Source organism: Aethalodelphis obliquidens, unplaced genomic scaffold (assembly GCF_003676395.1).
Source record: "Aethalodelphis obliquidens isolate GAN/ISIS:26980383/991018 unplaced genomic scaffold, ASM367639v1 scaffold17, whole genome shotgun sequence".
NCBI classification, from domain to species: Eukaryota; Metazoa; Chordata; class Mammalia; order Artiodactyla; family Delphinidae; genus Aethalodelphis; species Aethalodelphis obliquidens.
Window position 1 is genome coordinate 30,050,638 of NW_020837961.1, and position 26,607 is coordinate 30,077,244.

Genomic DNA, 26,607 nt, shown 5'->3' on the forward strand with positions numbered 1-26,607 from the left:
ATCCGCAGATACATCAGGCTGAAACTTAGGAAAACCCTGCAGCACTGACAGGCCCTGAATCGTTTCACTTTCCCCTCACTCTTGGATTTTTAACTTTGGTTCTTTTCTTTTAATGTCTGCTTCAGATGTCAAGCTACTGGGTCTGTGACTAGGCGGCGACGCTGTCTCGTTTTAGGGGTGGGTTAGTTGCAAGCGCATAGAAACCACAGTCCTAGCCCGGCTCTCCAAGCAGCTCTGCCAACACCAACAATGATATTCCGATCGCCATTAGTCAGGCTCCGGGGCCTGTCTCCTCAGTTGGTTTGGGCAAACTCTGGAGGGGAAGGGAAGTGGCAGGAAAGAAAATGGGGACTCTCCAAGCCTACCCGCTCTATTCAAATCAATGAGCGTCTGGGACCGCAGGCTGTCATGGAGGCTTTTGCCGCTGTCCTGTTCCAGCTGGATCTGCTTGACCCCCGCTGTCCTGGTGACCATCTGACTCCGCCTCTTCCCCACACAGACGCTGTACGCCAAGCTCCCATTCACGGCGATCGGCAGCCTCTGCTGGGTAATCTGGTAGCCGGCCTGCACGCAAATGTGGGCCAGAGTCACTCATCTGTAGGTCAAAGCTGGGAACTAGTTGATCATTCCTTTTAATGTCATAAAACTACAGACTTACTTAAAACCACAACAGAACAGAAAAGGAAAAAAGGAAAAGGAGACACAAATCAGTTTATGTGCTGCGGCCGTCATTTAGCCTGGCCTCTTCTGGCTTCTCTGGACGCCCCTTTCCCCATCCCTGAACCCATACCCCCAATAATGAAGCAGTGAACAACGTGGATCCTATCTTCCCTAGGGAGTACCATTCTGGGGAATAACAATAATCTCTCTGTCTGAAGCCTCTAAGAAAAGAACCTATTGTCTCCTCTAAGCTCGTTAGCTCAGCCCTGCAACTGATCACTGGGCTCCTGACAGACCCTCTTACTGGAAGTGCTGGCTAAGCATCCTGCCATCTACTCTCAGCACAGCTAACACCAGTTGCTAGTGCGGTGAAGCTGGATTCATTCCTGCTTTTCGAGCTCACCAGTCATGTCAGCTGCCCTCCCTGACCCAACTTCCCTTGTTCCTCGAGCCAGAAAATGCTGTGACACTCACGCCCGGCTAATGCAGAGCACAGAGTACTAAAATACTGATGGATGTTGCCAGAGCTCCCTCGCCACCTTCTAAGTGGGGAGGAAGAATTACTTTCAAATGCACATGCGCATCAACACACACTAAAGAGAAGGCAGGTCAGGACGGAGAACAGGGGAAGAACAGAGAATGACACTGACACAGTGAGTGTCCCCTGACACGGTTCTCGGTACTTCACACCATTTAATCCTCAAGACAACCCTAGGAAGGAGCTACAGGGCATGGAGGGGTGAAGGGCCTTGCCCAAAGCCACAGAGCTAGTAAGTATCAATGTCAGGATCTGAACTCAGATGATCTGACTCAGAGTCTGCGCCCCTAGCTACCCGGCCAGCATTGTTCAAACTTCAGCTGCATTGGAATCATCCGGTAGAGTGGTCAAAACAAAGATCTTCTGGCTCCAACTGAAGCGTTTCTGACTGCACGTCTGGGGTGGCGCCTGGGAACTTATATGTCTGACATGTTCCTAGGAGATGCTGATGCTAGTGGCCTAGAGAACACACTTTGAGAACCACTGCATTAGGTCAATTTGCTCTCTGTGCTGAGACAGGAAGTCTCAATCTGTGAAAATTAAACTCTGGGTAGGGCTGCCAAATAAAATACAGATGCTTGGTGAAATGGGAATAATTTGAATATGTTATTTAGATAAAAACAAATCTTCTTTTAGTATAAGTGTGTCTGTCTCACGTAATATTTGGCAACACGACCTCCAGATTATCTGAGCTACCTGGGCAAGAAAATCCAGAAAGCCAGAGTTAATAAAACATCTCATTTTAGTCACATATTGCTAAGTCTCCCACCTGAACCAAACTCGTTATCACTCTTAAAAGATGAAAAAAATGCAGTTTAATTCTCTCCACCCTACCAAGCAGTAGAATTTACTACAAGGCTGGCAGCCAGAGGGAAAAAGCAGCAGCAATTGGAGAATTCAGGTTCCAGCTGTATTTTTTATTTAATTCTACTCCTGGCCTCACCTGCTGAAAACAGCTCACCCCCGCCTTCAGTTCAGGGAGAATAACGTGAAGCAATATCATCACTACTGATTTCCTAAGCCTCAAGAAGGGCCACACTTACTATCAGAGGCTCAGAGCAAATCAAACATTATTTTGGGAAACACACTTGACATTACAGTTTTGGTTCAGTTCAGTATTATGAAAAATTGGCTCTAGTTCACACTGGCTTTCCTCTTAAAGAAAAAACCTTTCTAATTTTAAGGAAAAAGCAGGTTAATATTGGGTTTACTGCTCGGCCAATTACTGCCGTTCGTCCAGGCTTCCGGTTCATGTTTCTGCTTGCTCTTGCCCACTTACTCAGTACTTGGGGACGACATGAATGTCTGCAGAGGAGCCGGTCCTGTTACTGGGACCTCCAACTTAACAGAGGGACGCTCTCGCTCTGTCTCCGGAGCCACAGGATGCGCTGACTGCTGCATCAGCCACGGAAGTAGCTTCTGTCCTAACGACAATTAGCACCAAACCCCACAGCCGGGCTGAGCCTGAGAGCGCGGGCTGCTTCCCCTCCGCAGTCAGTTAGGAGCGAGCCGCCAGAAGCACGAGGCTCCGCCAGAGCCGGCGATCAGGACCCTGGCATCCAGTCTAGTAAACGTCAGGGGGCACTGGCTTCATCAGGCCGGGCGGGGCCTCCCGCTGGGATGGATGGAGCTCTGGCTGAAGAGGCGCTCAGCCCCCTCCTGCGGCTAAGCCCCAGCTCTGGGTGGGTGGACAGACGGATGGATGGACGGAGGGCAGAGCATACTCACAGGGAGGTCTGCGTAGAAGTAGTGCTTCCGGTCAAACAAGGACCTCCTGTTGATGTGGCAGTCCAGGGCCAGGCCGGTCATCACGGCTGCTTCCACACACCGCCTGTTGAGGACCTGGGGGGACAGAACACGCGGCTCCTCTCAGACCCACCTTCTGAACAAACGCTCCTCCGCCTGCGGACATCCTCCCCGAATCTGGCCATCTGGCCCTTCGATGGGCATCAGCTCTGGTTCTGTGTAGGCAGCTCGGCTTACAAGCTGACTCAGTGTATCTGGAGTCAGGGCTAGTTTATATAAAAAAGAAGATGTGTGCGGTGATGGGTCCCATTGGGCACCTAGTAACTGCCACATCGGGGGTCCTTCCCCCCTACCCATACCTGACATGACATCAAAGTTAACAGGGAAGGTCCCAGAAAAGCTCAGCAGAGTGGTTACTACAGGAAATAAACTTACTGTCACTGCCTCTGCTAGAAGAACAAGGAGCCGCTCAGAACACACAGGAGGCACTGATTCCTGAGAGGAGGGTTTGAGAAGCAGCTCTCCAAACAACCTCGGTGAGGTTGGGAGACACAGAAAGAATGAAGTTCTGGAAATGACGCGACTGCAGCCATCTCCTCAAGGGCTGGGAAATGCCACACTCCTGCCTCCTATTCTCGGTCCAGGCCTGGCTGATTCCCTAGAAGTGGAGGCTGAGCGTGCCCCGCCCCCTCACCTCCCCAAGCTGCTCGTCCCTCCAGGGCTCCTGGGGCTCCTGAGCTCCTTCTGGATCCCACCCTGTCCCGCTTTCAGGAGCAAAAGACCAAGAAAGGGCTGGCCAACGTTCTGGCCCCAAGGGATGTAAACAGCTCTTAGCACTTTGGGGGGTGGGTAGGTGGCTGGAATGAGGTAGACAACTAGAGATGAGAAGAAAGAGCATTCAGCTCTGGAGTCAGGTCCAGACCCCACTGCCGCTGTGTAGATGTACAGCTGTGGGGCTGGAAGCCTCAGTTTCCTCACCTCTGACAGAGGGGTTCAATGTCTACCTTGCAGAGGGGACAAAGTCACAGCTGGCAAACCTCCTCCACAGCAGGAATTCAATACATGGTTCATTTTCCCCACACCGCTTCGGGGCACGTTTTGAGGACATTATGCTTGCTGATGAAATATATTTCTATTTTTTATTAGACTATTTATGGTGTTCTTTAGTGTATTTACTATGTTATTATCTACGTAGGACTTTCCAGTTATGCTTTTTTACATCCGCCGTTTTATTTCAGCCCCACAGCAACCCTATAAAGAGGGAATTTGTATTATTCCAATATGTCAGAAAAAGAAAAAACTAAGACCCAGAGAGACCAAGAGACTCACTGGAATCTCAGAGCAGAAAATGTTAAAGCCAGCTCGAGAGTCCGCAAGTGCCCTTGCCCAGAGGGTGACAAATAGAATAGAATCCCTGTGGTGTGGGGACCAGGCACCCAGACACAGGCAGGACTTGTTGATCAAACACGCAGATTTTAAAAACAAATCTGTACAAGAAAATGTAAGAGGTGTCTCTACTCACTGCAACATACAACCCCCAAAAGAAAAAGCCAACAGCAAACCTCCCTCCTAATAACATCATCACGTGCCTGGTTTTGGAAACCGGGTTACAAAATGGAGCCATCTCACAGCTTCCATTTGGAGCTCTTCATTCTGGGCCAAATAATATCGTCAGCTCTGCAGTTATAATGGTTTTCACGGTAAGATGTGTGTGCGGCGTGAACAGGATGCTCTAATTATTGACGTTTTCACTTGCTAATGTTTGGCATTTTACTGAACAGTTGTTACTGCAATACAAACAGAGCTGGTGGAAGAGCCTGCCAAATCCAAGCCCAAAAATCTGACCCGGGTCACGGCACACGAGAACCTGAGGCTGGGGTCCCGGCCCCGAACCCCACTCCTCTGGGGCTGGGCCGCGGCATGGGTGTGCTTGGAAACTGCCCGACTGGCTGTCTGTCCAGTTCTTGCTTTATCACTCCCACTGTTTTCTAACCACTGCTTCCTCTCTCATCTCTGTCCAGTCTGCCCCTTTGGGGCCAACCTTCTTCCTTCCAGGCATGAAGAGAGCCCAGGTCTGTTTTGCTTGCTAATTTCTGAGTGTGCATTGCTAATAAACACCCCTCGCCTGGTGCTGTCCGGGGGTGAAGAGTCGTGGGTGATCACAGACTCTCACTGCCCCTGCATGCACATGAGTACACGAGCACTTGATAAACCATCAATTTCCAAAGAATAAGAATTCGGTAAAACACACAAACATTACAGCAATATTGAATATACTTTCATCTTTTTTGGATGATTTAGGCGGCTTGGAGCACTTCAGGGTCAGAATTATAAGCGTCAATCATCACCACACTACAGTTGCACAGAAGGGCTAGTAAACAGAGAGTGCCAGTTAAAAGAATGCCAAGAAAAAAGAATTTATTGCGATCCTAGTCAAGCTGCTTGTGACAGATGGAGGTCCAGGTCAGCATGTTCTGAGGAGAGGATGCAGAATTGGAAACTTCAACTGGGGCTGTCTTTATTCCAAAAAATGTCTTCAGTGTCTACACAATACTAGGCTTTAGGAATGCAGAGGGACATAGGACTCCATTGCTGGCCTCAATGAATGTGCATTGAGGACATGAACCTGCCGGCACATCCTACATCCTTTGCAAGTTCATCTTCCACGTGAGGATGATCCTGCTAAAAATGCAAATCTTATGGCATTCTGTTGCCTAAAATCATTCAGCAGCCCCCATGTCCACATGATAAAGGCCAAGCTTTTACACGGTCTAGCTCCAGCCTCCATTTTCAATTTTATCTCCTATCACATATCTCCCCACCCAACCCCACCCCACGGTCCAGTTCTCCTGTAAACCATGCTGATTGCTGACTTGCCCTATTCCTACTCACAGTCTACTGAGATGTCACCAAGTCTGTGCAACGTTCCTTACGCTTCTTCCTATGTACCTCTCTGACCTTCTACATGCTTCCATTTGTGCTTGTATCACAGTGGATTAGATGTGTTTACATATATTTCCACTAAACTAAGTTTCATGAGAACGGGACTTGTCTGTTCAGCCTTGGACCCCTGGAGCCTCATACAGAACTGAAAGGCAGTGGTGCTCAATGTGTGTTGAACTCAAATGAGGAGGGAGGTGATGGGTATCCACGGAGAGTCTCAGAGAGGCAGTGATGCCTCACTCTCCTCCAAGGTGTTACCTGCCACCTGCTGGCCTTCAGACTTATTTCTGGAAGTGCCCTGAAGTGATGACCAATCACGTATGATATGATCAAAGAGGTAACTCAAAAACTCCAAAGACTAACTTGTCCTGAAGAAGCCTGTTACAGAATTTTCTTTGCAATTAACATAAAGTGACTACAAAGGAGCTCACGGCTAACCCCAGCAGCTTTCGTTTGGAAGGAAAGCAATGCTTCTTGGAACTCACAAAGCACAACTCTCTCAGGTGAGCCTTAGGACACCTCACTCTGAATTTGGGAACCATGAACAGCAAGTGCTGACTGCACTCAGCTTGTGTCAGGAGGTGTGCTCTGCACACCACACGCACGTGCCATTTAATCCCCTCGGTTGTCCTAGGGCAGATACTCTTACAATCCTCATCTTACACATAATGAAGGGAAACACAAGAGATTAAGTAACTTGGCCCAAGGCGACACACACAGTAAGTGGCAGAGCCAGGATGTCAGACCCGTAGAACCCAGGCTCTGGGCTACACTCATCGTAAGCCTTCAAAGAATGCAGTGCATTAGTGTTAGCTCTCAAGACCCTAACTTCAGGCCATAACTCTGCAGCAGCGTCTCAGACCAAACCCTTCCGTTTCCAGTATTTTCTTCCTGCCAGTTTCTACCTGCATAGTCTTGTTTTCAGATGTCAAGCTCTTAGAGGGTTAGCCTCGTGTTCTTTGAACTTTGTAGAACACTCTGTACACAGGCTCTGGCATGTGGGAGCTGGAGAGTGAGTGGACCTACAGTTTTTCTCAATCAGCAGGGGATGCTGTATCGCTCGACTTCTGAAACCTTTAGACAAAAGTACCTGTGAAACGATTTATTGAATAAGTGAAGAGCTAATTCCTTAATCGGAAGTTAAGAAAGGTATGAGAGGCGGAGGCAGGAGATGAGACAGCCAATAAATGTCATGACCAGCAGAGACTGGGCAGATCACGGCCAGAAAAAGGATACAGGGTGACGGGGTAGTGAATGGTTTTTAAAAAGAATCGTCACTTGTTCGGCTTGTTTGAAAAATAAGCAGTCCTGAAACCGTAACTTGTGTGGAACCTAAAATACATCCAGCGCATAAGGCAGCATAAACAGCCCAGAAACATCATGAGACTTCCAAGGACACGCTGTGACCACAACATGAGAAGCAGTCTTCGAGTTTTAAGACTTACTTTGCCTAACCAAAGAAACATTTCCTGATCTCTCAGCACAACAATCGTTTAATCATTTAATGACAACTCCCAACACATACAAGATAAATAGTCAAGTAATTCATGTTCTACTTTCTTAGTCTGTCTTGATTTTTTCCCCTCCTCCCAAATCCTCTGATTTAATTCAGGCCTCCATTCAAACAATCCCCCGTCCAATCAAGAATTCTGCACCTGCCACCTGGCCAGGTGTCTCTGCCTCCACCCTCAGCCCTATAATCTCTCCTCCACACCCATTCAAGAGTGATCTTTCTAAAGGATAAATCTGTTCATGTAATTCCCCTGCTGAAAATCCTTCTTCCCTCCTCCCCACCACCGAAAGGATAAACTCAAGTGCTGGTGGAGTCTTCAGTGCTTTTTGTGACTCGGCCCATCACCACCTTGCTGGCTTCCTCTCCCTCCACTACCCCTAGCCCGACAGATGTTTATGCAGCTCGGCACGTGACACGCTTTCAAACAAACTGCTGCTTCTGCTGGGAACGCCCTTCCTCCTCAACCACTTGAGCAAGATCTTAGCACCTGGCAAGACTCCCGGTTGACCCACCGGTACCTCAGCGTAGGTATCCCTCCTTCTCAGCTCCCGTGCGCTCTGGAAAAGCACTGGCTCCCCAGCCAGGCTGAGCTCCCTGAGGGCAGTCAACTCATTTTATCTTCTTTGAGCCATTACCAAATGCAAACCAGCTGATTAAACATTAACTGAGGTAATGAATAATTTAGCATTCCCTTTATCAACATCCCAAACTCCATAAGCTATGAAATAAAAGCAAAACTGTTCTATAAAATGTGTCAGGAAAAAGCAACCACTCTTAGCATGTAAAATAGAACAGATTTCATGCAGAGACCTTATTACACAGATGACAGACGAGCCAGGATGTCAAAAAGGCAACTTAGAAGATTCTCAGCAGCAGGAAGACACTCATACCCCAGGGATGGAGGGGCTGGGTGGGGAGAAGCAGAAGCAGTGGACGTGACTTCTCCACTACCTGTGATGCTGACAGAGGAAGAGGGAAGGAGAAATTCCCTGTTGCTTCTTTCCTCCCAGCTCCAGTCTTTCATCAGAGCCTCCCACCCAACCAGTCGGAAGCCAGCTGATGGGGGCGGGTTGGGGGAACACTAGGACCGTCAGCCTGCGGGAGCACATGCCCCCCGATCCCCCACCCCCCCCACCCTCCTGCCCCCCTGCAGTGATACTCAAAAGAGCGGGCGAATGGTGAGGCGAGGAACTGAGGAACGCAGGCCACGACCACACAGCAAATCCCATCCATTTTTATACTCACTTCTATGACTCCTTCTTTTGTTAAATATCTAATTGATCAAACGATGCCACTCTCAAGTCTATCCAATCAACATACAAATGAAAATCTTGTGGACTCCTTTTTCACATACTGGTATCCAAGAATTATGAAATGTTACTAATTTATAAGGAGGATTTGTGATAACTCAACTTGGGTTGGACCGAACTCTAAGGTGACATTGACTATTAGGAAACGATTTGCTAAGTAAGTTCACGGAATGAAGAAGACTCCATAACTTATTCAGTCAATAAAATATTCCCTAGGATTTTAGCACATTTACGTGAAATTCTACAAATTACAAATAAATCAATTCACAGAAGTCAGTCTTGGGGACCTATGCCAGGAAATATTTTGTGATATACTTCAAAGGAGTAAAACTGTATAGTCTTCAAAATAGTTTGTAGTTCACACCATTTCTATCCCCTTCCTCCTTTACCCTCAACTGGTGACCCAACAGTAACATGATACCCAAAGTTAGTCCAGTGGGTACCAGTACCTCCTTAAAAAAATTGAGGCAACATGACAAGACTAGTGTAACTCACTGAAAATCCAGTTAGCAACTCCTCTGGATCATTCAAACAAAGACTCTAAGGTGATGTTTTACAAAAATCCCAAGTGGCAATTACTCTATGAAATTAATGCTATACATGACAAACCTGATGATTAAGATATAGCATGGTAAATGCTTTAATTTATGGAGAGAAAGTAATTAAGATTTATTAAGTAAAAATAAGGCACTAAAACGTGCTTTTATCTTACCGCTAACCATAAATTTGTCTCAAAGCACGAACTCCCTCTGATTCATATTCAAAGCGAAAGTTCCCACACAGATAAATTTTCATTATGGTAAAGAAAGTTGTTCCCCATCCCATCGCCTCCCCACACTACATTCCTTCTCATCCTTGAGCTCTTTTATCATCCCCGGATACAAATACAAACACTTTGAGCACTGATGACTAAGCTTGCTAAAACTGCTCAGTTAAGACAATTTTTTTAAAAGTGGACTTCTATCATCAAAAGTTACCAGGTTTCTGTAGATACTAAATATTTATCTAGATATGCCCACATAAATATATATGTTCTTTACATCTAAACACGGGCATTGCCTCGGGAAAAGGAGAACGTGAATGCAACAATTTTTCTTTTGTTTAAATCCCTCTTTCACAAAAGGGAAAAAAACATCAAATATCCATCACAGGAAACAATTCTTGTTCAAAGAGGAGGGGTGTGGTCTGGCAGTTTCAGGGGTCCCTCAGCTCCACGATCCTCTCTGTTCTCAGCCCTCTTGTACCAATTCCGCTCCCCAGGACGGGTCAGGATCAAGGGCAAGGATATTTCCTTGGTCCAAAGTGCCAGAAGGCCCACTCTCCTCACTTGGGATTCCATTCTCCTCCTGCCCCCGCCTCCCTGGCAAGGTCAGGTGGCCTAGGGCTGGTACCCACACTCCCTCCACAAGGAAGGGCTGGAGAGGGCAGCCTAGACCAGCTTGGCCTTTGACACTGGAGCAATCCCTCTTGCTTTTCCATGGACCATTGGGATACTAGGACCTGACATTCACCTCTGGGCTTGTAGGAGAAAGAAGGGAAAGATCCAGGCGTCCCTCTAGCCCAGGGAAAAAGAGCTCTCACGTGACACAGCCTGGTTTGTTCGGACTTCACTTTGGGGTCGGAGGCCAAGCCAACTACTACAGTGTTCACTTGTGGAGCCTCAGACCTGGCCAGGGAGCCAGGTTAGAGAGGAAGGTTTGAGAATGGTTGGCAGCCAGTGAAAAGCAAGACTGGGAGTGCAGGTTGGCTGGTCTCCATTTCTTGTCCCCAGAGCACTCCGGGCAGTTACTAGCACGGCAGTTATTCTGATCTTGAGAAGACAAACTGGGTCGAGACTGAGTCGGAAAGACCTGAGCCTGTCTTCTCTCTACTCATCAGCTGTGTGACCCTGCACAAATCACCTGACCTCTCTCAGCCTCAGCTTTCTTATCTGCGAGGGGAAAAACATAACTATTTTGCAGGATTGTTTGGTGAATTCCATAAAATTACTCAACATATGGTAGATATTTAGTACACACTAGTTTCAGGATGGAAGTGTTATTAAATGCAAAACACCCAAATCAACTGAATCTTTCATATGCAAGCTTTTCTAAGAGGCAAGGGAATCCAATAAGAAAGGGTCTAAACAGTTCCACAGACCCATTAGTCTGGATTTACAATCCAAAGTACGGCACAACAGATGCTGAAATTATGTATTATGTCAAACATCATACTTCCCGCTTAAATGATAACCAACACTTTTGTGATAATTAGTTTGTTATCTGCAGAGGAATAGAGACCATATTTCTTAACGTCTCAGGAAGCTTATATGACTTCATTTTCTCTGTTTTATCGTGAAGCAAAATAAATCTGTGGCTGGAAAAAGCTCCCATTCTTAAGTGAGAGAAACTACCTTCTGACAAGCTGAACAGTTAGACACCAGATAACTGAGTCGATTTTTACTGCCGTCTCATTGTTGCCCACCACATATCTGTGACTTCCTGTCTTCTAAGATAGCAGCTACTTTTGAAATTCAAAGAGAGTCTGCGGAGAAGAGATGTAGGAAGGCATGAAGGAGACATGGGAATCACGTTTTAAAAAATCACTATCCTGCAGCAACATGGATAGACCTAAAGATTATCATACTAAGTGACCTAAGTCAGAAAGAGAAAGACAAAGACAAATGCCATATGATATCACTTATACGTGGAATCTAAAATACGACACAAATGAACCTATCTACAAAACAGAAACAGGCCCACGGACATACAGAACAGACTTGTGGTTGCCAAAGGGGAAGGGGGTGGGGGAGGGATGGAGTGGGAGTTTAGGGTTAGCAGATGCAAACTATTATATACAGAATGGATATAATAAACAAGGGCCTACTGTATAGCACAGAGGTCTATACTCGATATCCTATGATAAACCATAATGGAAAAGAATATTAAAAAAGAGTGTAGGGCTTCCCTGGTGGCGCAGTGGTTGAGTGTCCGCCTGCCGATGCAGGGGACGCAGGTTCGTGCCCCGGTCCAGGAAGATCCCACATGCCGCGGAGCGGCTAGGCCCATGAGCCATGGCCGCTAAGCCTGCGTGTCCGGAGCCTGTGCTCCGCAATAGGAGAGGCCACAACAGTGAGAGGCTCGCGTACCGCAAAAAATAAAAAAAAAAAAAGTGTATATATAACTGAATCACTTTGCTGTATGGCAGAAATTAACACAACATTGTAAATCAACTACACTTCAATTAAAAAAAATAAAGAGTTTGTTCAGGGGAAAAAAAATAACTGTCCCTTTTTAAAAAAAATTAATTTATTTATTTTTGGCTGTGTTGGGTCTTCATTGCTGCGCACGGGCTTTCTCTAGTTGCAGCGAGCGGGGGCTACTCTTCGTCGTGGTACGCGGGCTTCTCATTGTGGTGGCTTCTCTTGTTGCGGAGCACAGGCTCTAGGCACACAGGCTTCAGTAGTTGTGGCTCATGGGCTCCGTAGTTGTGGCTCACAGGCTCTAGAGTGCTGGCTCAGTAGTTGTGGCGCACGGGCTTAGTTGCTCTGCGGCATGTGGGATCTTCCTGGACCAGGGCTCGAACCCGTGTCTCCTGCATTGGCAGGCAGATTCATAACTACTGCGCCACCAGGGAAGTCCCAATAACTGTCCTTTTTGAATAAAACTTTGGGATTGGGCCAGGATCTTTAATGGAGAAAGATTTCCCCCAACTTTAACTCTGAATATTTGTCTTTCTCTTGTTTATAGCTTTTAAGAAGAGTATATTACTATTAAAAAGGCTAAAGCATACAAATCCATTCATTTTAGATCACTGCCCCCACACTGAAACTGCCACATCTTTTCTAACCTACCCTAAAATTTACTCCCAAGACCTAGAGATTCAATGGAATGACAAACTTTTTCATATTAAGAGTAATCAGTGATAGTGATAAGAAACATTAATTTCATGAATGAAAAGCTCTAATGACCCAGAAAGAGATCTACTTTTATCTTTACATAAAAGGTTAGTACTTAGTTGAAAGCTCTGACTATTGCTGAGAAACAAAGCAACTGCTTGAACCAACTGAACTCTAAGAAATGCTAGCTAGGTATTCACTACTGGTATGGACAGGGAAGTTGGATAGGGAACAAGGCCTGTCGATATCGAAAGCAATTCCTAGAGACACTTGCCATTCTATTGAAAGTGCACTAGCTCTGTTCCTCAGTCCCAGGAATGGCCTGAGGAGTGAGCCTTTGGAAGAGTCTATCAGGACACAAGTTATCAGGAAGAAAAAACCATCCTGTATTTTATGCATCCAGTAGGTATACGGCATCTCGTTAGAGGCTTCACGGCAAGCCATGAAATCATGGAGGCTAAAAGGAAAAAAAAAGAAAAAAGCCAAACCTTTATAAGGCAGACCCCCTATTTCCTTAGTTATGTTTCCTTCAAGAGTAGGTAATTAAAGAACTGGCCTGGATTCTAAACAGATGTCAATGTCATGAAAGGAAAAAAAGGGAAAGCAGGAGGAAGAGAGTGGGGAGAGAGAGAAAGAAAGGGAAAGGACAAAGAAAAAGAAAAAATGAGACCAAAGAGTCATGACAACTAAATGTGGTGTGTGATCTCTGACTGGATCCTGGGTTGGGAAGAAGTAAATAAAGGATAATACTAAGATGACCATGAACTGTATCTTGGATAACAGTAGTGTAAACAGGTTAAGCTTTTTTGAGTGTGATAATTATACAGCCATCAATAAGAGCATGTTTTTGTTCCTAGGAGACAGATGCTGAAACATGTGGGGGTGAAGGGCCATGATGTCTGCAACTTACTCTCAAATGGCTAATCCAAAGGGAAAAAAAAAATCTAGGTGCAGGATGGACGTTCAATGTACTATTCTTTCAACTTTTCTATAAGTTTGAATTCTTTGGAAATAAAGTCTGGGGGAGGAAGAAAGGAGTAGATAATTCTCCTACCTAAGAGAATGGGGAGATGTTACAAGCCTTAAAGTCAGGAGGAGAGCCTAGAGGAGGCTGGAGTTATTTAAACTGATGCTAACTTGTAAACCATACATGTGTACTGGAAGCTCCCATTCAGCATTGCTGAAAATCAGTTGTAGAAAAGAAAATATTCTACTTACTATAATCTGTCTAAACTTTCCTATGCTGTCAACATGTTAAGTTCCTTGTGTAGATAATGAAGTATATAGTACAACACTCGTAGGACTATTAAGTATTTCATTTTACATGTGAAAAATCTGTTAACGGGGAATTCTGTACCATCTATAAGTAAGTATAGACAACATATATATAAACAAGAATATGAAGGGAAGACGTGTTCTTTTACCTGGTAGGAAAATAATTTTCTCCAGTTATATCTTTTCTAGCTGAAAAATACTTTTAGCGTCTCCCAAATTTGTATAGGTATCTTATTTTCTGTTAATGCTTCCATTCTGTTGTCTCACTATGTAAATACACAGGCAATTTCTCAATTTGTGCTTCTCTGAAATACATCTGTGATGAAGAACTTCATGTTAATTGTCATTCATGCTGTTGTAAGCTGTCCCATTTTAAGTGCTGAAACCTACTGGCCACTATAAAATAGAAGTACTATCTGTATTAATATTTTAATGGTGCAAAGTTAAGAATATGAGTACAATAATAACAAGTAACATTTACATGGCACTTGAGAGTTATGAAGTGCTTTCATATACAGTCACTTCTCTGCATAGAAGTAAAAACGGAAAAGAACAAGAAATACGTAAATAAGAGAGCTAGCTAGCTGTGATAAGTAAACAAAGGTTATGAGTGATGACAGGCATCTTAAATGTTTACAAACAGCTACAAAGGAAAAATTCCCTGTTGTGTTGTCAAAAATGAACAATTAGCAAATTCTGCAGAAGGGAATGAAGTCTGGTGCTTTATGCTAAGAATGGGAACCAGGCAAGTCTCGCTTCTATTTTTAACTGGGTTCCCGACCTCTTTGTGACCTTGCATAAGTCCAGAAGGCCCTCAATTTCTTCTCCTACCAACTGGGGTTGGAGCCCCAACCTTGCTCACTTGGGTGGCCTATGAGTTGGCAAGCACCACGGAAAATTCAAGATGCTGTTGACAATCACATATTACTGCCTGTCTGCATCTCCTAAGAAAGCTGCAGAGCATGACAAAGGCTCTTGATTGACTATGCTTCCTGCTTTTATACTTGAGAAAAGAGATTCATGCATCAAAATTTGGAATACAGTACTTTTAAGGCTCCTGGGAACACTAACGTTTTCTGATTCCCACTTATTCTCCCTGCCCCAGCACCCAGGCCTTATTATAAGGATGCAACCAGTGGTGGAAGGCTGGGAAACATGAAGGCTCGCTAGCAAGAACCCTCTGCCATGAGTAACAAAACTCTCTTTAGAGGAGCCCAGCCTGACTACACTAACTATGCCAGAATCACCAAGCCTATGCTTGTCATATTTGGGATGCCAATGGCAAATGACTTCTTAACTTGGCCAAGGTTTTTAAAAGAGCTAAGGAGAAAAATTCCCCAAGATGCTGCAGTGTAGAGAATAGCCAACTTCTTCCCCCAAACTAAATATGAAGCTGAAAATACATCTGGAAATGGTCAAGTAGGAAAGGTCTATCCCAATGGCCTCAGAAGACAGGTGTATATACCTGTGGTGTGGAGAAAGAATTCCACAGAACCCACCCCAAAAGAGTATCTCACACCTACTCCCAGATGAAAGGCAGACACAGTAAAACTGGCTCGGGCTAATGAAGGCAGAACTGGGCATCCTCCATTCTCCTGCCCCCATGTTTCCATGTGGCTGGATTCTGCTATTCCATATTCTTTTGTCCTCAAAGAGGAGTGACTTTTCTGACAAGTGACTTTGGGAAAAGGAATCGACCACAAGTGGTCGGCTCCTTATGGTCCAGCATTTTTATTACAGGCTCTAGTAGAAATCACCAGAACACAGCCCGTCTCAGCTCTTTCTGATCAGTATGCCCACCGAGATGGTATATTCTGGTTTACTCTGGCCATGTGATAAGTCTTCTGCAAGTGAAAGGCCTATGGTTTTGGGGGAGCTGAGTTCAACTGAGGCAGAAAGTACTAGAAGCCATTTGGATATATCATGTTACATTTTTCAATCAAGCTGTTATCAGTAATGAAGCTGGTAGGTTCATCTCCATTTGTCTTAATTCTATGCTGATTTCTCAATTGGTTCTGACTCAAGAGGGGAAGGGAGTATTATTTTTATTGATGCCCTAAAACCGCACAATATCTTCCTGGAAACTCTTTTCTAGTACTCATTAAACCAATCCAGAAACCCCAACAGCATCACCAATGACTCCACAGAGCAGAAGAAACCTGAGAGCGCCAGCTGCCATGGCTGAGGATGCATGTCCTGTGGGTGCAGAGCTTTTACAGGTCTGCTGCAATTTTTTAAGCTCTGGAACTGTCCGTGGAAGAAAAATGAATGGTACACAGCTGCATGATTTCAGGCTGCATTTTTATTATAGGCTTCTAGCGTAAATCACCAGAACAAAGCCAGTATGAGCTGCTTGAATGGCAGAGACAAAAACTATGTCACAGAACAGTGTTAGGTAATTTTTTAAACTACTATATATTTATATCAACAAAAGACCTCTAATTTTTTGTACTCCTGGGCACCTTTGGTAATGTGTTTTTAGTTTATTTTCTACACATTCCCACCTCGTTTTTTAGCATTACAGACTTGTGGGTGCAGTGGTGTACCAAATTCATTTTAAACACTTACGAGTTCTAAGGAGAGCACTATCTTCTCTAACAAGGGCTTGGTGTTATTGTACTCAATGTCTCATCCAAGGGCATTTTCTGAGGGGAAAATAAACCTGCCTAGTGGGATGTGGAAATGGGAGAAAAGCCCTAAGCCCAATACTGAAGGTTTCTTGCTCAGGAATGAATCTCTAGGGAGATGAGTGTGCTGCCTGGAGATGTTCCTTTCCCAGAAAGGAGCATGTGGCCGCGTCAGAGAGTCACCTGGGGAGAAGGCCAGACAAGGTCCCTCAGGTTCCCTGAGGCTGGGGTGGAGGGGAAAACAGCCCCTTGGCTTCCTCGTGGGTTCCCTCCACCAAAATCCACTGTCCCTCTTAATTCTACTGTCTTACTTTTTGTTGCCCCTTGAGAGGAAAAAAATGGCATCACCATTTCCAAACAGAGGTGAAGGGAACAATTCATTTAGGTTGAATTGCTTTCGGAAAGTGATAACCTTTAAAGGCAATGGGTGAGAGTGTGCATCCTTGCACAACCAGAGGGAATTTGGAAAGAGCTCAATCACTTGATCTGTGTCTGTGATAAGAGGACAGATAGGATGAGCTGGGAGGTGTACAGATCTCAGCTGGGAGGTGTACAGATGAGCTGGGAGGTGTACAGATCTCAGCCTCAGTTGCAATCAGAAGGGAAGGATATCTCGGTGGCAGAGGAAAGGAAGCCTGAGAGAAACACAAAGGTGCCTTTCCTGTCCCATTCGGAGTCTAAGTCGCTCACCTTCACAGCCTGGGCTGCAGACCCAGCTACATGGTCACACCCTCTGTTCCCTCCTGTAAAGTTTCAATTGTAGTAAAGTCTCAGCCCAGACTTAGGTTAAAACAAAACAAAAAAGTCTGCCCTAAGAATTGATTGCCACAACCTGCTCTCAGGCAAACCTGGGGTTCTAATTTACTAACTCTGTGGTCAAGGAACCCCCAAGCTAAAAGATAAACATGAAAAATGGCCTGGCTTAGACCTGGGGTATCTGGCAAAAGCCAAAGTAAAAGCTCTTTGGAGAGATTCGCTCTTACCCCAGCCAGAAGATTCCCACTAATAAAGTCCTGTCAAACATGACTTCATAATCCAAAATACAAAATACAACAAGAAGATCGTCTACCATTTGCCAGAATCAGCAGACACACCAAAAAGCAGAACAAGACAGCCCAAGAACTTCAGGTAACAGAATTTCTGAACACAGGTTATAAAATATTTAGATTTAAAGTTACCAAAGAAATGAAGAACTGAACACATGAAAAAGGAACAAGATATTTTCAAAAAGACAGGAGAGATTTAAAAGAGAAAAACAATTTCTGTAAATAAAAGATACTCTCAGTGAAAAAACAAAAAACAACTCAGTGGGTATGTTAAAGAGTAGAGCGTATATAACAAACAGAGAATTAGTGAACTGGAAGAAAATGTAGAGAAAATTTCCCAGAATGAAACAATGATAAAAGATTCTAAAAGAATATTTCATTATGGCTACTATTTGCATGGTAAAATGTATAGCTGGGAGCTGCCCAGAGTCAGGGCTGCTCTCTTAGTGGGGGGTCTGGAGAAATCCAGTGTCCAGGGCACTGAACTGGTAGCTTATTAGGTCAGATCTCCTTTCACCCATTCTTCTTTGGAAGCAGCACTCTTTTCCACTTTTCTCTCACCCCCAGATTTAGATCTCTCACCTACTGGACACTAATAAATAGCACATATGATCAGCGTCAATGCTGAACAGTCAATGCCTGTGTGTGTGTATAGTATGTGGACATACATCTATTAACATTACCACATATACACCAGTTGATGGTATCCATGTTTTGTAATATACACATACCTGCAAAATAATAGCACCTACATAAATCAGACTTCCAATAGTTATGGTAGAAAAGAGATTGGAGGCTGAGCGTTAAACTGAGGTCAGAAACATGAGTTCTAATCTGACTAGGACATGAAGTAACTGAGTGACGGCGGGCAAGTCACAACAGCAGTTCTCTCATCTAAGTTAAAAAGTATTATATTGAATGACTTCCAGGATCTCCTCCTACTCTATTCTCACACTGTTTACAATGTTGAGATACCTTCATACCATTCGTGTACTTTATTTTGTAGGACAGGTCTCTACTCAGAGCCTGTCCTTACTTACATTAAGAAATGCAATCACCTGGCTTTCTGGGCTGGAGCAGACCAGAAGTAATAATTGAGAAGTGAAAAATGAGCAAGAAGTGGTTCCTAGAATCAAATATACTGACAGTAGCTTAACGAAGGAGTCGAGGGATAGATGACTGCAATAACAAAGACTGTAATATGAAACCTAAAAAGAATGGCTATCTTTAGCCATTTCCTGTAGGATCAGATAATTTGACACACCTCAGTAGACCCTGAAGGCACCATTATATTACAACAACATATTGCTGACAACCTTGAGCAATCAAGAAAAGGTTAGCTTATGTTCAACATACCCTATTTAAAAGGAGAAAAGTAGAAAATACATTTTAGAAAGATTCCTATAAAGAAGTTAAAACATATCAAAAGGATTTTAGATACCTGGAAAATTCTTTCATGTGGACTCATGTATGTGCTCATTAAGTATCTGCAATTATATAGAGAAATATTTATTATGGGTGTTATATATACATGTTCTGTGCAAGGTACTGTCAAGTGGCCCGAGTATGATCTATGAACTGCTTTTCAGAACCTTATAATCAAACACAGAAATCCCCATAAACAACATACATAAAGGATGGTCAGTCAACTGCGAAATATATATGGATACAATGTAGAAGCACTAGTATTAGATTTCACCGTGGGGAATACCGCATGTGGGAATGGCAGAAGGGTGGGGGAAGGGAGCATGGTCGTGAAGAGGGAGGCTTTCAAGAATGCACGGAACGCTGGAAAAAGATCCAAGGCAGGAAGGAGTTAAATGCTTCCCCGAAGGGAGGGGAGGTCATGCTGCCTACTGGACATGAAGGTCCGTGATGGTCATGCGTCAGCCGAGTCCACGGGGGAAATCCAGTTAATGACGTCAGAGGACAAGTCTGGACCATCAGAGAGTTTAAGAGCTGAAAGGGAGCCTCTCCACGTTTGTGTGCGTGAGCGCACAGACACACCTCTTCTGCAGAAGCAAGGGTCACGGGGCAGAACACTGCAACCCCTGGAACACCCCACTCTACAGAGGGATGAGGAAAAAGTGTAACAGTGGCTCAGACAACAGCAAGATTAGCATCTGAGAACACAATGTAATTATAAGTTCTACAGGTTTCATTAAAGCAAATCACTGAAATGGAAAAACATTTTAATAGAAAACTGTCCCATTTTGTCTTCTTAGTCAAATAACTAACCATCATTTAAGTGTGAATGGACAGAGAGGCAAATACAGATCTGATTATAAATGCATGCATTTAAACACTTTTCCCAAATGCTGTTTTCTTGAATTTCTATTTTGTTTAGAAGTCTTGAGTTTAAAAATGTTTATAATTACATTTAGAATTAAGGGTTAGAAGAGCGCTTCAGCCTAATGCTCTCTAGAACTATTAATTCTAAATCCATTAGGTCCTTCAAAACAAAAGTTATTACCAATATCTGCTATGTTCAGAGAGTTAGAATATTGCAGATTTACCCAGCATTAAATAAATCTGCTGTAAGAAATTTTAAAAATAAATTAATCTTGGGCTTCCCTGGTGGCGCAGTGGTTGAGAGTCCGCCTGCCGATGCAGGGGACATGGGTTCGTGCCCCAGTCCCGGAGGATCCCACATGCCACGGAGCGGCTGGGCCCGTGAGCCATGGCTGCTGAGCCTGCGCGTCCGGAGCCTGTGCTCCGCAACAGGAGAGGTCACAGCAGTGAGAGGCCCGCGTACCACAAAAAAAAAAAAAAAAAAAAAAAATTAATTAATTAATCTCAAAGTACTTTACATAAGCATTCACATTATCTTTTCTTAAAGGGGCAGGATCCCTTTCAGAGCGATTTGCATACACATTCAAGAAGAAATCTCCAACATAAAGCATGGTAACTGCATTGTTTGTTAGTTCCCAGAGGGCAGGCATCACTTTAGATTTATTCACATCAGATTTTCCTCCCTCTTCATTCCCCGTCTGCTTGCTAACAGTAGTAACACTCTTGTGAATAAAAGAAAAGTTTTGTAAAATGGGTAAACAGTATCTCAGTTCCACTTTTCATGCCATAGCTGCCAGGGCAAATCTAAAATATCTTTGACATGGAAAACTCCCAATGCTTTTTCAGACAGGCTGATCCTGAGAAAAGCGGAGAACATTCTTGCATACGCGTGGGGAAGAGAGCTTCTATCGCCCTTTCCCCAGTTCTAGGAGTAAGAGGCAGTCACAGTTACTAGGCAGTCCCGTGTTATGTACAGATAAACGCTTTCAAATAAGTAAAACAAGAGCAGAATTACTAGTTTCTTTAATATTTTTTTTGAAATGAAATCGAGCAGTATTGTTTATTAACATGTTAGAGGTACCAGTTTGTCATTAATGGAATGTGGCACAGCCTGATCAGCAGCAGCAGGTATGTCCTGGCCACAGACCGACGAGCCACCCATCAGCCAGCATCAGCAAAGCAACAACGTTCTCTTCGCTTTGCTTTCTCCTACACAGCGATCAACACCAGGAGGGAGCAAAGCAGAGAGAGAGAGAGAGAGAGAGAGAGAGAGAGAGAGAGAGAGAGAGAGGTCTGCACAGGCATAAATTTCAAACAGACTTGATGCCTTGCTGAAATCTTGCCATTACTGGAAACATTTGTAAATTATGAACAAATAGACTTGTATATCTCAAGACGTTTTATCAAACAAATATATTTCCTTTCCTATTTTTCTTCCCATTTCGCATCTCACATACAAAATATTACAAGTAGAGAGTTGGAATGACATTGATAAATAGGAAATAATTGACTCGAAGCAAATAACCTAAAATTCTGTCTATAATTCTACAGACAAATAATGATTTAATAAATTAAGGGAGATTCTGTATCAGAGTAAGGGGTCTTATTAGGTCAAAGCAATGAGCGAAGCTGAATGCCTGCTAATAAAAATAAAGAATGTTGTCCTTGGTTTAGCTGTAATCCTGCCTACCAGCAGGAAAATAGGCTGAGTAACCTTTTCAGTCTGAAGATTTATGATGGGATTCCACATAATTCTAAAACTAAAGGTAAAATAAGAAGATAAAGTGCCTGTAGTCCTAAGAAACATTCAGAAGAAGGGTCACTAATCAGAATGGAGAGGGGAGGTTGTAACCACCAGTAAAGACAGCAGCCTGAGTGATACAGAGCTGGTGGTGCAGACATGCTGGGGTGGGAGGGACATGGGGGATGAGGACAAGTATTATGTCTTCACACACAGACATTTACATACACATATAAATGTATAAATACACACAGCCAAGCTCAAAAGAAAGGAAATCTCCGGGGGCCCACATCACCCAGGGGTATAACTGCAGGAGACAGAACAGCAAAGGGGTTAAGAGCATGAACTTGGAAGCCAGACCACGGGGTTTGAATCTAGCTTGCCCACTTACTTTCTAACTGGGATAATGACAGGAGCTACATCATAAAGTTTATGAGGTTAAAATAACCACATGCACATAAAGAAAGCACTCAGTAAATGTTAGTTGACTCTACTACCATCAGCATTGTTAACCACACTGAAGAGACACCAGTTGTTGGCGATTTCAAGCACCTGTGGCACAGAAGTCAAGGCTGGCATTCCACTGGGGGCAGGGAGCCGGGAGCCACAAAATCCTGGTCCAGCCAGAAAATCTTGTGCCACTAACTGAGGAGCTGATGTGGAGGAAGCCACCCACCTAGAGTCCCTGGCCCTGCTCCTGGCGTGGGTGTGGGCTTGAAGGGCGGCACCATCCAAGCAGTGTGACAGCTGGGGGCCAATAAATGGACAGAGAAACTGTCTGTTCAGTAAAGCCCAACGGGCCCTAACACAGTCACCATGAATTCCTTCCAGAGGTGCCGCCACAGTCCAAGGGCGAGTCTTTACGTGGAGCTATCCCACTGAGTACTGAGCAGGATAAATAGAAACAAATCCATACCTGGACATATCCTGGCCAAAGCTATCAGAGAGGAAACACAGATTTCCTACAAAGGATACAGACTTCTCGTCGGCAGTAACAGACGTCTGAGGACAACGGAATCATGTCTTCCAAGTGCTGAGGGGACAGAACTGTCAGCTTGAGATTCTATATTGTCATTCAAGAGCCAGGGAGAAACAGAAGGGACTGGAGGCCAGAAAAGCTGAGAGAGTGGATCACCCAGACCCAGAACTCAAAACACACTAACAGAGGCAGGAAAGAGCACCCAGGAGGAGAAGAGTGAGATGCAAGAAACAGTGTTTGCTAGAGAAGGAAAAATCAGATGGGGGCCTCCTCAACCTTCCACAGCCCAACCCCAAAAGTTGCCTTTAGCTGTGGGTGGAGGGGCACCCCTTCCCTGAGGTTCCAGTGGGAGAGCTGTCTTTCTCCCTGTGCTCCAGGGACAGCTCCTGATTTCTCAGGAACCTGATTCTATCAATAATTTCCTCTACCCTATATGTCACTCCTTTAAACCTAACTTTTGATTGTTTAAGGTACGTATTGTTAGAGGCACGTATTTAGAAATAATTTACAACAAAAAGCAGCAGTTCCCGCCACCCTCCGCCGCTAGTCCTGAACCACCTTCAGATCTTTGAGCTGTCATGTCTGGTATTTACCTTCCTATTTTTAAACAATATGCTGTGCCAGTGGACCTTTGGAAAATCCATCACTTTCTGGCCAAGGCTATTGGCCATTTGCCACGTAACAATCCTTCCTTAATCTGGGGAAAAGACAGACTTGACAAACTGTCCCAAGGACCCAATGTTCTTGTTTTTGGAATATGGAGCCACCAGACTAGGCCCATGCCATTCCCGAGAGATAATGTATATCAGTTACAAGGTGAGATATTTTGCAATACTTTTATGTTTTATTCTGTCCCATAGAATTTACCCGTGCTTGTTACTTTATCACATTTCTATTCAAGAACAACATAAGCCGCCCCTAAGTGCAAGCCCGTGATGACCTGAATGACATCAAAGTGGAAAAGTCAGGTTGGTAGGTAGGTAAGTCATTCCACCCATGGGGAAGCAGGGACTCCTGCCACATGCCTGAACTTGGCTATGAAGGATCTAGAATGTGGATGAGCCTTTCCTCCTAAGGGTAGGGTAAGGGTGGGAGTTACAGGTGGGGGAAGAGGTGGGATGCTGTCACTTTTCGAACTTTGGGAACAAAAAAGAGACAAATTTCACCAACAGATGGCTGAGAAACCAGCAGAGGTGATATCTGACTATTACTTAATATTATCTTTATATAAAAGCTTTTTTAAAAGTTTTGTTGAAAAACCTTTTGCCTAATAATTTGTCTCTTGGGAGCTCTAAATCTTTCACTCATTATCTTATTTAAAAAAATAAAATGCTAAAAGAAATAATAACAGCCAATTAAAAAAACAAAACCAATCAATCAACTTAGGGCCTGAAAAGGAAAAAGAGGCTCCCCTTAATCTGTGGCCAAAAGTATTCCTAACGCATATTCCTACATTACTTTTTTCTTACTTTATCAATTTAGGACATGACTTCTGATTATGGTAGATAAGAATTTAGTTCTTTTACTTGCCAATATCCCAATTATATCACAGTTTTTTTTTACATGAGTGGTTGGTGTTTCTATTATTATGTAAATATGTCTCTCCGCTGAGATGTAAAGTACACACCGATTACATGTCCTTTCTTGAACGTTTTGTTTCTTCCTGAAGTCAACAGGTCTTTCATTTTATAATTTGCTTTATTTTCTTACTGCCTATTCCTCATTATTCTCAAAGACTCTGGTTTCTCAGACTCACAGACACAGAGAACAGACTTGTGGTTGCCAAGGAGGGGTGTGGTGGGGGAGGGATGGACTGGGAGTTTGCAGTTAGCAGAGGCAAACTAATACATGTAGAATGGATAAACAAGGTCCTATGGGACAGCACAGGGAACTATATTCAATATCTTGCGACAAACCATAATGAAAAAGAATATGAAAAAGAATGCACATCTATGTATAACTGAGTCACTCTGCTGTACAGTAGAAACTAACACAACATTGTAAATCAACTATACTTCAATAAAATAAATAAAGACTCCAGTTTCTATGTAAAATCTCTTATTTGCACAAGCATTAGATACCTGCTCTTCCCTCCCCACCTCCCGTTTTTTCTCGAAACCTCTCTGTTCTGGAGCCATCTCCTCCTCTCCCACTGCTACACAGCCAGCAGTCTGAAGCCTCTCCATGACTTCAGCAGGTTCCCGTTTAATGGAAGGACAATGTTTTGAGAACCTGCCTGTCTGAAATACCATTATTCTACTGCTACACTTGATTTAGAGTGCTGGATACAGAATTCTAGCTTAGGATTTTTTTTTTCCTACGATTTTTTGTTTGTTTTTTTTGTTTTGCGTTACGCGGGCCTCTCACTGTTGTGGCCTCTCCCGTTGCCGGACGCACAGGCTCAGCAGCCGTGGCTCACTGGCCCAGCCGCTCCGCGGCATGCGGGATCCTCCCGGACCGGTGCACGAACCCATGTCCCCTGCGTCGGCAGGCGGACTCTCAACCACTGCGCCACCAGGGAAGCCCTTTCCTACGATTTTTAAAGGCACTATTCCATTATCTTCTAGCTTTAAGTGCTGCTTTGAGAAGTCTGATGCCTTTCTGATTCCCAGTCCTTTGCGTGTGACTTTCCTTCTCTGTAATTCTAGTATCTTATCTTTATCCCTGGTGTTCCAACTCTACACTTCATGATGACAGCTCTGCATGGGAGGCTATTTTTATTCCTTGCACTGGGTCACTGCAGGCCATTCTGACTTGAAGACGCATGTCCTTCAGTTCTGGGAAATTAATCTGTGTCATTCGTTTGATAGTCTCCTCTTGTCTACTTCCTATCTTCTCTCTTCTGGAACTCCTATTTATCAGAGGATGGACATCCTGGATTGATTCTCTAATTTTCTTATTTTTTCCCCGATTCTCCGATTGCGTGTGTGTTACACTTTCTGGAAGATTTTCTTGATTTTATCTTCTGACTCTTCTGGATTTTTTTTCCACCCTAATTTTAATTTCTAAGAGCTTTTGTTCTGATTGTTTATTTTTTATTTTTTTTAAAACGATTTATTTATCATTTATTTATTTATTTATTTTATTTCTGTCTGCGTCGGGTCAGGTCTTAAGTTGTGGCACATGGGATCTTTGTTTTCTTTTTTAATTTGTGAAACAAGTTTAGCAAAAATATATGGAGAATAAAAGCCAGAAACTGGTAAAGAAAAGCCAACTGAAAAAATATACAAACTCTTCCCCCAAGTGATGAGACCCTCTGGGGAGGCCCCACACGAGCCTGTGCTTTAAAGGCCGATGTGGCAGCAGTGCTTGGTTCAAGTCCACGGAGAGAAAAACTACAGGGGAAATCTCACAACAACACTACACTATTCACTGTTCTGGGGCTGGCTTCTCTCCAGGATGGAAAAGAATTTTGAGGAAAACCTTCATATTAGTACAAAAAAAAATCATATAGCTGTTTCATAAGAGCAAAATAATCAAAGTCATGGTTCCCAAGGCATTCAGGGTCTGAGTCCTTGCCCAGGCCCCACCCGGGTCTCCTCTCCTGAGTGATGGCAACCAGAAAGTAGGCCGGGTAATGCCGTCAAGATTAAAAGAGGTAAGAGTGATCCTCAGAAAAAATACTACTCTATACATCTCAGGTGAGATAAAAACATTTCATATGCCAATTACTTTTCAATCATAACTTTAACCTAGAAAAATAGAGCGGGAGGGCACCCTGACGTTCTGAGATTCAAGTGTAGCTGTAATGATGTGTAGTCAGGCTCGTCTTTGTTGAGGCAAGTGGGATCTTTTGTTGCGGCGCGCAGCCTCTTCATTGTGGCGTGTGGGTTTTCTCTTCTCTAGTTGTGGTGTGCAGGCTCCAGGGCACGTAGGTGCTGTAGTTTGTGGCATGTGGGCTCTAGTTGAGGCTCATGAGCTCAGTAGTTGAGGCATGTGCACTTAGTTGCCCCGCGGCATGTGGGATCTTAGTTCCCTGACCAGGGATCAAACCCGCGTCCCTGCACTGCAAGGCAGTCTTTACCACTGGACCACCAGGGAAGTCCCTGATTGTTTATTT

General features: G+C 44.1%; 1 protein-coding gene across 2 annotated transcripts in view; it reads right to left on the bottom strand.

The window, feature by feature from the left end:
- Window positions 1–26,607, bottom strand: part of GATB (glutamyl-tRNA amidotransferase subunit B) — a 75,695-nt gene that overhangs the window by 41,591 nt on the left and 7,497 nt on the right. For both annotated transcript variants that reach the window (XM_027117181.1, XM_027117182.1), the window contains exons 3-4: window positions 2,927–3,040; window positions 366–564 (exon numbers count right to left, since the gene is read on the bottom strand). In XM_027117181.1, the coding sequence (XP_026972982.1) occupies window positions 366–564; window positions 2,927–3,040 (313 nt within the window). The remainder of the gene's footprint in view (window positions 1–365; window positions 565–2,926; window positions 3,041–26,607) is intronic.